This window comes from Dermochelys coriacea, chromosome 11 (assembly GCF_009764565.3).
Source record: "Dermochelys coriacea isolate rDerCor1 chromosome 11, rDerCor1.pri.v4, whole genome shotgun sequence".
NCBI classification, from domain to species: Eukaryota; Metazoa; Chordata; order Testudines; family Dermochelyidae; genus Dermochelys; species Dermochelys coriacea.
This window is the reverse complement of record NC_050078.2, coordinates 28,359,774-28,376,042: the sequence shown is the minus strand read 5'-3', so window position 1 is coordinate 28,376,042 and position 16,269 is coordinate 28,359,774. Positions and strand designations below refer to the sequence as shown.

The 16,269-nt window shown below is 36.4% G+C and overlaps 1 protein-coding gene across 1 annotated transcript in view; it reads left to right on the top strand.

Annotated features, from left to right (window-relative positions):
- Positions 1 to 16,269, top strand: part of NEB (nebulin) — a 200,323-nt gene that overhangs the window by 109,662 nt on the left and 74,392 nt on the right. The window contains exons 76-91 of the mRNA XM_038422666.2: positions 1,251 to 1,454; positions 1,730 to 1,834; positions 3,185 to 3,292; positions 4,058 to 4,369; positions 5,062 to 5,265; positions 6,224 to 6,328; positions 6,961 to 7,068; positions 7,799 to 8,110; positions 8,985 to 9,188; positions 9,391 to 9,495; positions 10,919 to 11,026; positions 11,792 to 12,103; positions 14,411 to 14,614; positions 14,856 to 14,960; positions 15,554 to 15,658; positions 15,756 to 16,067. Of these exons, the coding sequence (XP_038278594.2) occupies positions 1,251 to 1,454; positions 1,730 to 1,834; positions 3,185 to 3,292; positions 4,058 to 4,369; positions 5,062 to 5,265; positions 6,224 to 6,328; positions 6,961 to 7,068; positions 7,799 to 8,110; positions 8,985 to 9,188; positions 9,391 to 9,495; positions 10,919 to 11,026; positions 11,792 to 12,103; positions 14,411 to 14,614; positions 14,856 to 14,960; positions 15,554 to 15,658; positions 15,756 to 16,067 (2,913 nt within the window). The remainder of the gene's footprint in view (positions 1 to 1,250; positions 1,455 to 1,729; positions 1,835 to 3,184; positions 3,293 to 4,057; positions 4,370 to 5,061; positions 5,266 to 6,223; positions 6,329 to 6,960; positions 7,069 to 7,798; positions 8,111 to 8,984; positions 9,189 to 9,390; positions 9,496 to 10,918; positions 11,027 to 11,791; positions 12,104 to 14,410; positions 14,615 to 14,855; positions 14,961 to 15,553; positions 15,659 to 15,755; positions 16,068 to 16,269) is intronic.

The following is a 16,269-nucleotide window of genomic DNA, read 5'->3' as shown; positions in this document are numbered from 1 at the left end:
GTCTTTTATATGCGTGTGTGTGCAAATATCTATTTAAACATTTTAGAGTAAAATGTATCCATTATGTACCTGATCCTACAAACAAATTTTTTTTGCTCCAAATGAGGATGAAAAGTTCAATGTGAAATTTTTCACAGGAAGGAATTTGAAGAAAAATACCATTTGGAGAGAATCAAAACAGAATTTTTCTGCTTGCTGGACTTACTTAGTAGGTTCTTGTCAATTTCACTTTCTCTCCCCAGGCAAAAAGTGAATTTGTCCAGAGCCTTCTAGGCAGAGACCCAAGGAGCTGTCATTTTCCAGCAAAATTTAGATTTCCCCCCAGAAATATTTGAGTATGTGAAAAGAGCATTTTCCATCAGAAAGTCATTCTGATTGAAAATTCCTGACCTGCTCTACATGATTTCCTGGCAAGTTAGGAGTGCAAATGTGTATGCAAAAGGCTTTTTTCCCCAAACACTGCAAGTGCAGAGTGTTTTATGTGTAACTGCAAGAGTGAGAACTCTGGGGAAACCCTATTCTGTATTAAAAAATGGACTGATATATAGCTGCCAAATTAGTCCTGACTATTAGGAAGAGTAAGTCCTGAGAGTGAATTTTATAATGGATGTCTCCTTTAACACACCCATTCTCTACCCATATTCTGATCCATTTTTTCCTTGTGCTTTTGAGAGTGAGGCAGAAGGTGCACAAGTAGCTTGAGAGTTCCACTTAGTGCAGAGGTCTATTCCTAGTGCTTAACTTTGCTCACTCCCAATCACAGACTTTGCTCCCACTTGCACTGAAATGCAACAAGCTTAGGTTCCCTGTTGTTCCACACAGTGTTATGACTAACAGGATTAAGGCCAAAGTGCTTTTGAAATTTTGAGCTTAATTTGTGCATGCATTTCCCATGATTACACTTGCCAATTAGTAATCGCATGTGCAAATGGATTAATGGTGAATGCTTGTAAAGCTATGGATGCTTCTCTAGAGTTGAGAGCACTCTAGAATTTGGAGAAGCCCAGATTCTAATATTCCAGTCTATCTGGGGGAGCCCAAGTTCAATTGTGGGTAAAGTACGCATATTTGAATGTTGGGGTGATAATTGGAATTGCAAAACTTTATTCAAATTTACCAGTTGCCCAAAAAAGTATGGTGATGGGGATGTCATCCTAATTCAGCTCTATTTGTTGGATGCATAGGGGACAGATTAGTTTTTGTATCTGAAATTTTTTCTGTAATTATACTATTAATGTGTTTGTTTGTAGAATGTGTACAAGTCAGACCTGGAATGGCTGAGAGGCATTGGCTGGATGCCAGATGGCTCTGTGGATGTGGATAGAGTGAAGAAAGCCCAGGAGCTCCTGAATGAGAGATTATACCGTCAGCGGCCAGACGCATTGAAGTTCACCAGCATTGTTGATCCACTGCCAGTTGTCCTGGCTAAGATCAATTCTAAGCAGATCAGTGAGGTTAGCTGGATTTTATGTTACCATAAGTTTTCTGCATTCATGCTGACATTTTTGTGGATCCTTCACTTGTGTTAAAAATTCATAAAATGAGAACTCTAACATACATAAAAGTTTATACCATGAGATTAGTTACTTTGAAAGTAACATAGTACAGCATCTTTCACATTAAGAAAAGGAATACTTGTGGCACCTTAGAGACTAACAAATTTATTAGAGCATAAGCTTTCGTGAGCTACAGCTCACTTCGAATAATGAGGTCTTTACTTTCTCATTAGCCTCTCTATCGTGAAGCCTGGGACAAAGAGAAGACACAGTTCAACCTACCTGCTGACACGCCTCAGATTCTGCAGTCCAAAGTCAATGCTCTGAACGTCAGCAATGTAAGATCTTCAAGTAAAAATATGGAGTGTTATTGAAATGAACATTGCCACATGCATCATTTTCAGCCAGTCCCATTTCAGAACACTTATTATGAACGTCCTGACATAAGCACAGATTTACTATCTTTATTTTTTGTACTGTTTTGTATTTTAGAATGTAGATGAAGTATTGTGATTCATTTAAGCAGCATAATATGGATAATGAGCCCAATGTTCATGAAACACAATGGGCCAGATTAATTAATCTGGAGTCAGTGGCATTCCTCTCTCTCTCTCTCCCTCTGTTCTTTGAAGCCAATAGAGTGTCACCCACTTATGACAGCAGTGATTCTGACTCAGGATCTAAAACATGGACTTGTTGCTTGTCTATTTGTTATTCATAAATAGAGCCTATCACCATAGCATCTAGATCACCATATTGACTGTCTAGTTAAACATATAATGTGTTGATAAGAAAAGAAAGTAATGAAACAATGGCATTTTAAAGTTTAATATATACCATTTCCTGAATTGTCCTCTTTATGACAACTTCCTATGGGAAGTTTGGGGTTTGAACAAGATATTATAGGCCAAAATACCATGCAGCAAATATCAGTGATGTTCTTGGGATGGGTGGCCCACAAAAACTGGCTAGCTTTGGATGAATGAAAGCACATCAAGCACTGGCTTTCATCTTAAATATCAATTAAGTTTCCCTGAATTCTCTTGCTTCTTTTAGTTTCATTTGGACACCTAGCATTATTCTTACATGGTTTCCATTTTGAACTTCCTTGATTTGTTTTTTTAATAGCTGCATGAAATTCATAGTTTCGAAATACTTTTTAAATCTTTTAATGTTGATAGCATTAATTTAGAAGATCATCTTAAACCTTAACAGTTTCAGTGGAAAAGTGTGAGATGCTTCCATTAAAAATACAGCAAAATTTCTAATGAGATAATAGACCAGTGACTTTTCTGTGATACTAAAACAAGGCATAATCCAAAGACCATTGAAGAAAATGAGAACCTTTCATTACTTCAGTAGGCTTTGGACCAGGCCCACAGTGTGAATGGATCTGATATACTGCATCTATGGCCACGTTCCTGCAATATGCTATGTGTGGGGGAATCCTTCTGTCCATATAGTCTCATTGAAGTCAATGGGGCTGCAGGTAGGCACAGGACTCTGTGGATCAGAGGTCAGGTTTGCACCTATAAAATTAATCATTATTTTGTTCAGTAATTATCAATTAAGGAGATAACCCACAAAACTGTAAGGATCAAATGAAAACATCCATTCTATAAATCTAAGGAAAATATAATTTATGAGAAAAATGAATTCTAAAATTGTGTCTTTGATTTTGATTACAGAAACATTATCAGCAAGCCTGGGAAGATGCCAAGATGAAAGATTATGACTTAAGAGCTGATGCCATTTCTATCAAACATGCCAGGGCTTCCAGAGACATTGCTAGTGAGGTACGATCTCTGTTCCTTCTCTTTCATTTCTATGAAAGGCCATGCCTATTCATCCTCATATCAGACACAGCAGACAACTGTGTAGCTAGCTAAGTTCAATTCAGAGCTGTTGTGTATTCATATATGAACAGCATGCTGTCTTGTATATTTGCATTATTTTAAATCCTGTCTTGACCCTCTCTTTCTAGTAGGACTTAAAATTTGCTACTGGTAAAATATTAATGATAACAGAAGATTGTATTTTGTATTTGTTGTATCAAAGGAGTTTCAGTAGAGCTTCAGAGATCTATTTTGCAATACACTGTAAACTTTTATCCCCCAAAATTTGCAGTAATTGAGGTACAGACTATATTTCTGCTGCTCTCAATACATAATTCAAGGATGTTATTTTTGTCATTACTGATGTTAAGATTTCTGTTAAAATCTAAAATGTAGCAGTGCTTATAAACCTTACCAAGAATTGGAATAACTGTGTATTGTAACTAGTGAGAGAATTCTGAAATATTTTTCTTTTATCATGGTTTTAAACTGATAAGTTAAATGGACCACATTTTCCAGAGTTATTTGTGATTTGGGGAATCAGTTTTTGGGGACCCAACGTCAGACACTGTACAGTGGACCTGAATTTCAGAAGTGCTGATCTAATACCCTTTAAAATCCTTTATGTGTTCCCAAGTTGGGCACTCAAAAACAGTAGTTGCTTTAGAACATGTAGACTGGCAATTCATGACTATTTCTTCTAATGTTTTCTTCTATGTTTATTAGTACAAATACAAGGAAACCCACGAGAAACAGAAAGGCCATTATATCGGATGCCGAACTGCAAAGGAAGATCCCAAATTGGCATGGGCTGCACATGTAATGAAAATGCAGAATGACAGAGAGTACAGGAAGGCTTATCATAGTTCAAAGGCCAGGGTCAATATACCAGTTGATATGGTGTCTGTCCAAGCAGCCAAGCAATGCCAATCATTTGTGAGTGACGTTGATTACCATCAGTATTTGCACCAGTGGACATGTCTGCCAGACCAGAATGATGTGATTCAGGCAAGAAAGGCCTATGAGCTACAGAGTGATGTAAGTAGGAGTGTATATACAAGTGGGGGATGCCACATTAATAACTGTTGAGATATAAGGCTCTGTAGTCACATCAAGGTGACATGACGATAATCATGGGGGATTTGCCCACCTTAACGCTTTCTGCAGTTTCTCCTTCCTTCACCAGCTCTTCAGTGGTTGTATTCATTTTTTTTTTCCAAATGTGGGTCCTAGTTGTGAATAGCCACAGTGCTTATCAGTGGCTACTTTTAAATATTCGAACAGTTGCCTTGCTAACGCTGTTGTGCTTTTTTATGCATTAGTACATTTCTACTGAATTTGTGCCTATAGGTGGGGGAATGTGGTGTGAAGACTGACAAGGATTTGTATGCTTTCTTTGAAGCATTTCTTTTGTGCCTTAGCAATTATGTGTCATCAATGAACTCTTCACTACAGAGAGATCATGATGCTAATGCAGCATCTGTTACCAGTCCAGTTTATGTATTTCCACTTTTGCTATGTTCATGAAATACATTTGTAAGACACCGGGGAGTGTTTCAAGAGACTAAGAGTCAGGGTTACTTGATTGCGGTCCTGGCTTTGCTATGTGACAGTCAGTTCCCGTTGTGGTTTACTCTTTGGGCAGTGCAGAGTGCCTCCTTGCAGTGCACTGAGAATAAACTCACATTTTAGCCATATATAATTAATAATATAATTATGTTTGTTTGTAGAATGTGTACAAGTCAGACCTGGAATGGCTGCGTGGCATTGGCTGGATGCCAGATGGCTCAGTAGATGTGGATAGAGTGAAGAAAGCCCAAGAGCTCCTGAATAACAGATTGTATCGAACGCGACCAGATGAATTGAAATTCACCAGCATTGTTGACACACCAGAGATTGTGCTGGCGAAGACTAATGCTCTGAATCAGAGTGGTGTAAGAAATGTGCTTGTGTTTTATTATTTAATAAAAAACAGTATGTTTTATATAGAATTCGAGCTGCCAGGGACTTTCAGGGTTTTAGAAGGAGGCATTCCCCAGTAACTATTGATCAAGGAATAAACAAGGTAATGTGAAACCCTGTCACTGATAAGGAATGCAAATCATTGCACAGTATTTATTTCAAACAAATAATGAAACACTTATTAAAACAATCTTCCAGTTCCAGACCATAGTTCTGACTATCTCCCCCTGCATTTAGAGTGAAATCTCTCTCTCACTGAAATCAATGAGAGTCTTTCTATTAATATGGAAGTGAACTGGAATAAACCTTCAAGAAGGAAGATTGAGCAGTTTATAGTTTCTCTATTGCATAAAACTGTCTTTCCACTTTAAAGTGTTATATTTATAAGTAATATAAAATAGTGTATAAAATGAATTTTTAAAATAACTACAGTGCTTCCCCTTGTGAACAAAATGACTAAGTTTATTTATTTAAACACATTAAATAAAGCAAACACCTCAATTAGAAGAGGATCCTGCCAAAAGCAACCCATCAAACCCAATACATAATACATATAGTTTAAAACTGAATAGCTAGTCTTGTCCTTCACAGTACAGCTATGCCAAAGAGTGGATGAATCTACTTCCCAATCAAGTGTGAATTGGAGAATGAGGGAAAACTTTTGAGAGGAACATTTTTTGGGGGAAATGAATTAAACAAAAGGAGATTATTCAGAATCTAAAAAGGCTTAATTTAGACCTGATGTCTTTGTTCGATTTCAGTAAAAAAAAAATACATAGTCCTGTTTACATTGGATCAGTGGGAGTTTTGCCATTGGATTCAATGGGAGCTGGACCAATTGTCCAAGATGAGATCATATATATATCAGAAATGGTAAAGATAAATTTCTCAAGATTGTACTAAATATCTCTGTGATTCCTTTGTCCTTAGGCTTTATATCGGGAGGTTTGGGATAAAGAGAAGACCCAGTTTACCCTTCCTTCTGATACCCCTGAGATATTGCAGTCCAGACTCAATGCTATGAACATCAGTAAGGTAAGATATTAAAGTAAAAACTCAGGCCATGGTCTGACATGTATATTCTAATGTATTCAAAGCTCAAAACCTGCTCCATTAGAAACCATATAAATAGCTAAAATAAATATCTAAATTCCAAATGAATTAACTTGTGAGAGATAATTCTTGTTATGTTGATGAATAAGCTGGGATCATTGTACCCAAATTACCACATATTAACTGAATCAGAACTTTTGGGAAGAAGGTAACTTCGTACCATATAAAAGGGAAACATCAGTGATTAAAGAGCTTTTATCAGTTTTGGGCTTAATCTATAAGCCTTAGTCTTAATGATTTAGTCTTTGGATAGATTCTTTCTTTTCACTTAGGGCCAAATGTGTCTCAGTAAATGTATTTTAGCACAAGTAAACCTTCGGTAACCATAACTTATGCTCCCTCAGAGGCAACTGTGAAAGTGATCCACATAGAGGAATAGATTGGATTTTAAAGGGGATTTTTTAATAAATTTTAAAACTATACTGACTATGATCATGTATACACATTTTATATTCCATTATGAGTAATTTGAACTGAATTTATATTGATTACTGTCAGTGTAAATATTTTTCATAATTTGTCTGTGTATATTCACATATTCATTTCATTTACAGAAACTGTATCAACTAAGCTGGGAAGAAGCCAAGGAAAAAGGTTATGACTTAAGAGCTGATGCCATTGAAATAACACATGCCAAGGCTTCTAGAGACATTGCTAGTGAGGTACAGTCTCACATCTTATTTATTTATTCTGGGTAAAGCTAATGTAGTGTTCTTATTAAAAGCACTACAAATTTATTTATATCAATAGCCAATTCAAAAAATGTTGTTTTAAAACTATGCATAGGGTTCTAACAATGAGTAGTATATTTTATATTATTTATAATCTTAGTTGCTTGTTATAAGGATTTTTAAAATGTCAAATAATAGCAGTTTCACTCTAAGTATGGTCAATTTAAGTAGATCATAAGCCACCAGTGACTACGTAATAGTGAGAGTTGATTGAATTATTTTGGAAATAGTTCAGGTAGCTAAATATTTCTGCTCTGTTTTGCAGAGGCTCAGGTAAAGTCCTGAAATGAAATCAGAATTTTTGGGTGCTTCTCCAACCCTCTGAAACTTTTGGATCGGAAACATGGTGGAAAAATATTTTTAATATGTGCTTCTTTCCATAAAATACATGTAGAGCTAGCCTACAGCAATTAGGACCTGATCCAACTTCTGCTGAAGTCAGCTGAAAGATTCCCATTGACTTCAATGGAAGCAGGATCTGGCCTTTAATGAGAGGCTTGTAAAGAAACAATCCTTTTAGTTTACTTACATCTTAACAACTGAAACAAAACATAGACACTTTAAACTTCAGTTGCAGAAACATTTGTACATATTTAGATGCCTGATGATGCTCATTTACTTTTATTTCTTTTACTTCTGTTTTTTACAAATGCATGATTAGTACAAATACAAAACAGGTTACCGCCAGCAATTAGGCCACTATGTGGGATTCCAAAGCCTTCAGGACGATCCCAAGTTGGTGTGGTCCATTCATGCGGGCAAGATCCAGAGTGACAGAGAGTACAAAAAATATTTTGAGAAATCGAAGACCAAATACAGTAGCCCAGTGGATATGCTGGGAATTGTGCAGGCTAAGAAATGTCAGACACTGGTCAGTGATGTTGATTATCGCAATTACCTGCATCAGTGGACATGTCTTCCAGACCAGAATGATGTGATACAAGCTAAGAAGGCATATGAGTTACAGAGTGATGTGAGTATATCAGTATAGTACATAATAATTTCCGAGAAATACATTTTGTCTAGGAAAAGGATACCCAAACTCACACTAGATTTTAACCTTTAAAGACAGAAATATGTGGTGAATGATTTGCCAGGCATTTACCATAGGAATATTTTTACAATTTAAAAAATGTTTCCCCTTCTTCTGTCTGACATTTTCTAGCACTTTATGGTTCACTTGGATGCTTTTTATCTTTTGCAAAGCGGGGTGTGCCAGAGGCATTCATTTAGGGCAAGGACCTTTAAAGGAAGGTGTCACATAAAAAGCATCACTGAACATTATGGGGTGGATTTAAGACCAAAACAACTATTTTTGTTGTGCTGTTCCCTTCAGGGTAAATATGTAGCAGAAATAAAAGCTGGTGATATAATTCATTTAGTTTAAACTAAGAGAGTACAAATACAATTTATTTTTCTACTTGTCTGACTTTCTCTTGTCTTTATTTTGGGCAAGAATGTGGCTTGTCCTGTGCTCTCTTATTTCCCTGTGAGGACTATCTCCATCACTGGTCACAGCATGGTAGACGGAGGGAGGGAGAGAGCAGCCTGCTTCGGGTCACTACCTCTTTTCTAATTTAGTAGGCAGGCAGGGAAAAAGACTGGGTGGAGCCTTAATTCCATTCTTCCCCCAGATTCACTGGCCAGCGTATCTGTGTTAGTTTATACAGATAGCAGATTAGGTCTTCCCTAAAGTAAAGGGGAATCCAAGAGGAAATTGTGACAATGAGAGTTACAGCTCTCTGTTTGATCTGCTCCTGGAACAGTGTAATACACTACCTTACTAGGCACCGACAATAAACTCCCATTCCTGCCCTATATAACTAACAGAACAATTTTGTTTGTAGAATGTGTACAAGTCAGACCTGGAATGGCTGCGTGGCACTGGCTGGTTGACCCAAGGTTGTGTGGATGTGACTAGAGTGAAGAAAGCACAGGAACTCATGAATGACAGATTATACCGTCAGCGGCCAGACGAATTAAAATTTACCAGTGTAGTTGACCCCCCACCAATTGTCTTGGCTAAAATCAATGCTCTGCAGATCAGTGAGGTAAGATGGCCCTTATATAACCATATATTTTCTATATTCATGCTGATAGTTTTGTGGATCTTTCTGTTGTGTTAAAAACACATCAAAAGAGAACAGTAATATATATTATAGCTTATACCATGAGATCAATTAATTTGAAAATAATATAGTACAGCATCTTTCACACTGTAATTGAATAATGCTGTCTTTACTTTCTCATTAGCCTCTGTATCGTAAAATCTGGGATAAAGAGAAGACACAGTTCACCCTTCCTGCTGATACGCCTGTCATGCTGCAGTCCAAAGTCAATGCTCTGAACGTCAGCAACGTAAGATGTTTAAGTAAAAAATACGTAGTGTTATTGAAATGAACATTGTCATACGCAGCTATTTTAGCCTGCCCTATTTTAGAACTCTTATTATGAACTGCCTGGTTCTGACATAAACGTAGATATACTAATTTTATTTTTTGAATTGTTTTGTATTTTAGAATGTAGATGAAGAATTATGATTTGTTTAAGCCTAATACATGGTTAATGAGCCCAATGTTCATGACACACAATGGGCCAGATTCATTAATCTGGAGTCCGTGGTGTTCTTTCCTCTCTTACCTTTTTCTTTGACGCCAGTGGAGGTTCACCAACTTACTCCAGCAGCTAAAATATGTACTCGTTGCCTGTCTGTCTATTATTTTCAAATAGAGCCTATCAGTACAGTATGTACAGCATAATCTTCTTTGTCTGGTTTAATACATCATGTGTAGATAAGGAAAACAAAATAGTATCCATAAAGATAAGCACATTGGTTTTGCATAAATTGTCCTCTTTCTGACAACTTCCAAAGGGGAACTTGCGGGTTTGACCAAGATATTTTAGACTCACCTACCATGAAGAAAAAATCAATGACATTCTTGGGCTTGGAGGCCCAGAAAATTGCCTATCTTTAGAAGAATGGGAGAACACTTCATTCTTTTGTTTCCATCTTATATACTAATTAAGTTCCTTTGAATATTGTTGCTTCTTGCAGCCTCATTTGGACACCTAACATTATTCTTACATGGTTTTTATTTTCAACTTCCTTGATTTGTTTTCTTTTTAATGGTAATATTACAGTAAAATCTTTTAATATTGATTGCACTACAGTAATTTATAAGAGCATATTAAACGTTAAGTTTTCAGCAGAAGTGCCAGAGGTTATGGGCCTATTGCAGGAGTGGGTGGGTGACATTCTGTGGCCTGCAATATGCAAGAGGTCAAACTAGATGATCATGATGGCCCCTTCTGGCCTTAAAGTCTGTGAGTCTATAAATACAGCAAAACTTCTAATGAGGTTTTTGATCAGTGACTTCTCTGTGGGTCTAATATAAGGCATAATCCAAAGACCATTGAAGAAAATGAGACTCTTTGGACTCATTAGGCTTTGGACAAGACCCATAGTTTGAATGGATCTGATATGCTGCATCTATGGCCACGTTCCTGCAATATGGTGTGTGGGGGGAATCCTTCTACCTATAGAGTCTCACTGAAGTCAGTGGGACTGCAGATGGGCACAGAACTCTGTGAATACAGATTTGGGACCTATATAATTAATCATTACATGTGTGCAGTAATTATCAGTTAAAGGGATAGGAATAATTTAGATAACCCACAAAACTGTAAGGAACAAATGAAAACAGCCATGCTATAAATCTAAGGAAAATATAATTTATGAGAAAAATGAATTCTAAAATTGTGTCTTTGATTTTGATTACAGAAACATTATCAGCAAGCCTGGGAAGATGCCAAGATGAAAGATTATGACTTAAGAGCCGATGCCATTTCTATCAAACATGCCAGGGCTTCCAGAGACATTGCTAGTGAGGTACGATCTCTGTTCCTTCTCTTTCATTTCTATGAAAGGCCATGCCTATTCATCCTCATATCAAACACAGCAGACAACTGTGTAGCTAGTTAAGCTCAATTCAAAGCTGTTGTGTATTCATATATGAACAGCATGCTGTCTTGTATATTTGCATTATTTTAAATCCTGTCTTGACCCTCTCTTTCTAGTAGAACTTAAAATTTGCTACTGGTAGAAAATTAATGATAACAGAAGATTGTATTTTGTATTTGTTGTATCAAAGTAGTTTCAGTAGAGCTTCAGAGATCTATTTTGCAATACACTGTAAACTTTTATCCCCCAAAATTTGCAGTAATTGGTACAGACTATATTTCTGCTGCTCCCAATACATAATTCAAGGGTATTATTTTTGTCATTACTGATGTTAACATTTCTGTTAAAATCTAAAATGTAGCAGTGCTTATAAACCTTACCAAGCAATTGGAATAACTGTGTATTGTAACTAGTGAGAGAATTCTGAAATATTTTTCTTTTATCATGGTTTTAAACTGTTAAGTTAAATGGACCACATTTTCCAGAGTTATTTGTGATTTGGGGAATCAGTTTTTGGGGACTCAACGTCAGACACTGTACAGTGGACCCGAATTTCAGAAGTGCTGATCTAGTATCCTTTAAAATCCTTTATGTGTTCCCAAGTTGGGCACTCATAAACAGTAGATGCTTTAGAACATGTAGACTGGCAATTCATGACTATTTCTGCTAATGTTTTCTTTCTATGTTTATTAGTACAAATACAAGGAAACCCACGAGAAACAGAAAGGCCACTATATTGGATGCCGAACTGCAGAGGAAGATCCCAAATTGGCATGGGCTGCACATGTAATGAAAATGCAGAATGACAGAGAGTATAGGAAGGCTTATCACAGTTCGAAGGCTAAGATCAACATACCAGTTGATATGATTTCTGTCTATGCAGCCAAGGAAGGCCAATTTTTAGCGAGTGATGTTGACTACCGCCAGTATTTGCACCAGTGGACATGTCTGCCAGACCAGAATGATGTGATCCAGGCAAGGAAGGCCTATGAGCTACAGAGTGATGTAAGTAGGAGTGTATATACAAGTGGTGGATGCCACATTAATAACTGTTGAGATATAAGGCTCTGTAGTCACATCAAGGTGACATGATGATAACCATGGGGGATTTGCCCACCCCAATGCTTTCTGCAGTTTCTCCTTCCTTCACCAGCTCTTCAGTGGTTGTATTCATTTTTTTTTCCAAATGTGGGTCCTAGTTGTGAATTCCCACAGTGCTTATCAGTGGCTACTTTTAAATACTCGAACAGTTGCCTTGCTAACGCTGTTGTGTTTTTGTATGCATTAGTACATTTCTACTGAATTTGTGCCTATAGGTGGGGGAATGTGGTGTGAAGACTGACAAGGATTTGTATGCTTTCTTTGAAGCGTTTCTTTTGGGCCTTAGTAATTATGTGTCATCAATGAACTCTTCACTACAGAGGGATCATGATGCTGTTGCAGCATCCGTTACCAGTCCAGTTTATATCCACTTTTGGAATGTCCATGAAATACATTTGTAAGAAAACAGGGAGTGTGTGTAAGAAACTAGGAGTCATTGTTGCTGGGTTCCAGGTCTGGCCTGCTGTGTGATAGTCCATGGATCAGTTGACCTCTCTTTGCTTGAATTTGCCATCCATAAAATGGGTGAAATAATGTGACTGATTCCCTTTATGAGCATAGGGAATTCAGTGTAAACCCTCAGTGTACATGTGACTAGCTGCACCAGAGGGAATATTTTACCCCAGGTGAGGTTTACATTTCAAATCAGCATATTCTGGAATCTGGATCAATACATCTCCTGTCTGGCTTCACCCACTCCTCAGCTACTTTTAAGGTTATGTTGGCTGGCTCCAGGCCCTCTATTCTGCAAACATCATTAGTTTATTCCTTTTCATCCAATAATATGGTGATAGGCGGGAAAATAGTTTTTGCAGCTGGGCTGGTAAATTATAATGGTGGTTGTTCAAAGCTAAGTTACGAACATATTGAGGAGAGGACTCTGAGTACCTTTTTATTTCACTAACCACCTTCATAGGTCTTGCATTGTGAGGGCTTTCCCTCTAGATAAGCTCATCATCCATACAGCATATGGTCACTTGAGAGAGACATGACAAAAACCCTCTTCTCAGAAGCTGTTTCTGCCCACCATTCTAACTAAGTGCATATCTGGGAGGCAAACTACACAAATTCTGATCCTTGCATTGCGGTATATTACCGCAGGGTCGATAAAAATCAATGATTTTGTAAATTTAAATTGGATTTTTTGATTTTGTTGTTAAATTATAGTAGGTATATTGTTTTAAAAATACACCTGTTTAAAATGAAATCTGAATTTAATACAAAATATATTAAGGCCTAAATTTATAATCTCTTAAAACATATATATGAATAATGAATATGCTGAGTCCGTGAAATACTATCAAAAACTTTGAGTTAAAGACAACTTTTTTATATAAAGAAATAATCAGGGGGAAAGTATGTAACTTTTGAGGTCAAGCTTTATAAATTTGGCACAAGAGGTCATGTAGTGTATTAAGGACTTGATCCTGTAGGGCACCCAGGCATATTTGAAAATTTTCCCAGGCTGACCTGAAGTAATCAGTTTAATTCACTGACTGCAGTTAATTCCTCTGTTTAATAAATCATTTAGTTATAAATGTGAAACATTTTTTGATATGAAAAGGTTATTTACATGACATCTAAGGTTGTTTTGTTGAATAAAAATAAATTTTATATGCTCTTTTATGTGTTTAATTAAATTCCAGTTACCATTCTAATGCAGCTTGACACAAATCATGAGCAAAAAGTTAATTATCTAGTAATCAAGCAATATATCATTCATCATTTTCTAACATACTAAAAATGTAAAATTTTTAAGAATCTGAAAATGTTAAGATATAACTGCTTAAATAAATGTACATAGTTATAGTGTACACTCGCAGGTAGCAAAAAGATGTTCCAAATCTAGTGTAAAGGCTCTATTTAGTTGTAAATCAACATGTTTGAATGGTTATATCAGTTAATGAGAATGTACCTTTCTTTAGATAATAGTTGAAAGACAAATGGAAAAGTTGATTAAAATCGATTATTTAAATTGAGGTTTTCCACTTGGTGATTTAAAATCACTGACTTAAAATCACTTTGGTTTAAACCAATCTACCCTGTCAATAGTATAAAATAACTTTATATAAAAGTCAATAAAAGGGAGTTCTGTCTCCAGCTCTAGAGTGTTTAGTATTTTCCTACCCATCTACATTATTTAGTATAGATTAAAGTAATGAAGGTATTACGTATGACAGTTATGTTCCTCTCTGACCTTATCTGTCACAGGCCTTGTATAAATCTGACCTGGAATGGCTGCGTGGCATTGGATGGATGCCAAGTGGCTCTGTGGAAGTGAAGAGAGTGAAGAATGCCCAGGACATCCTGAGTGAAAAGATGTACCGCACACCTGTAGAAAGTTTGAAATACACCAATATTGTTGACACTCCAGATGTTCTCCTTGCTAAGACTAATGCTGTGCAAATCAGCCTCGTATGTTATTTCATGCTTATAATATAAAATTATTTCAGTGCAATATATAATTAAAGAAAACCTCGCTACTAAAATGTTAAACTAATTATTTGTATTTTAAGTTAACCTTAGAAGCATTCCAAAAGTTTACTTTTAGTGTTCATAATTCTGGGTGGATTTTTGGCCCACTGTGTTGTGAAGTTATACAAAAGGACTGACATATTCACAATGTATGTCATCTCACCATTTTTTATTTTCATAGTCCAAATACAGAGAAGCTTGGGACAAGGCCAAGACTACGATCCATGTGATGCCAGACACACCTGAAATCAACCTAGCCAAGGCGAATGCTATTCATGTTAGCAATGTAAGTATATCTATAGGATTTCTTAGTATCTATAAGTTGTTATCTGTATCTTCTGAATTTTAAGATTGTACAGTATTTTCAAAACACATGATTTAGTCGTGTGAATACCCACTGAAGTCAGCGGGAGAGTCACAGGTTCAATCCTCATGCAATGCTTTGAACATCTCCCCACTATGAATATAATTTTTCAAGTATTTAGACAATTTTTTGAATATTTAATGATGCTACCCATGATAATTTCCTGCTATCACATTAAATATTAGCAATACAATGCATTATTGAAGCCACATATTTTATTGAATTAAGAAAATTGCTAGCACTTACAAACTTCTCCTAAATTTTTACAAACTCACTTTAGTTCAGTGTTGATTGCAGTTCCTTAAGCTATACCTTCAGAGTACTGGAAGCACTGCATTGTATTTGCAGTAAAAGAACAGGAGACTTCATTTACTTCAGAGCTGGGCTGAACAATGCATGAGCATAAGTGACAGTGAAATTTTTTTTAATGTGACTACTTTAAATGCACAATTGTTTCATTGATTGCTAATGTGAAAGTACTAGAAAAATGATGGGCTAATTTTCTTTCTTCACAGAAACTATATAAAGAAGCTTGGGATGAAGTGAAGATGAGCTGTGATTTTAGGGCAGATGCCATCCCAATTAAATCAGCCAAAGCCTCAAGAGAAATTGCCAGTGATGTAAGTATGGAAAGAGGGCATTTCTAGATTTTCACATCCATTTCTAAAGCCTCAGAAATGTTAGTAATTTACATGGTGGTCTTTGCTCTGTATCCAGTATAAATACAAATTAGATCATGAGAAGCAGAGAGGACACTATGTTGGGACTCCAAGTGCAAGAGAAGATAACAAAATACGATGGGCCCTACATGCAGCCAAGCTTCATAGTGACCTAGAATACCGGAAACACTTTCAGAAGTGGAAGACAAAGTGCACTATACCAGTGGACATGCTTCCCATTGTGGCCGCCAAAAAATGTCAGACTTTGGTCAGTGATATTGATTACCGTAATTACTTGCATCGGTGGACATGTTTGCCAGATCAGAATGATGTCATACAGGCTAAGAAAGCCTATCAACTACAAAGTGATGTGAGTTAACAAATATTCATATTTTGTCTTCTGTAATATTGCCTTCTCTACATTGGTCTACTCCAGCTCTAACTGAAGTCGACAAGAATTTTTCTACTGAATTGAGTTGGAGTTAGATTGGGTGTTTTATTAGTAGATATATAATTTTATGTCATTATTATTACTACTGTAGCACATAAGTATATATAGCTCTTTACCAAAT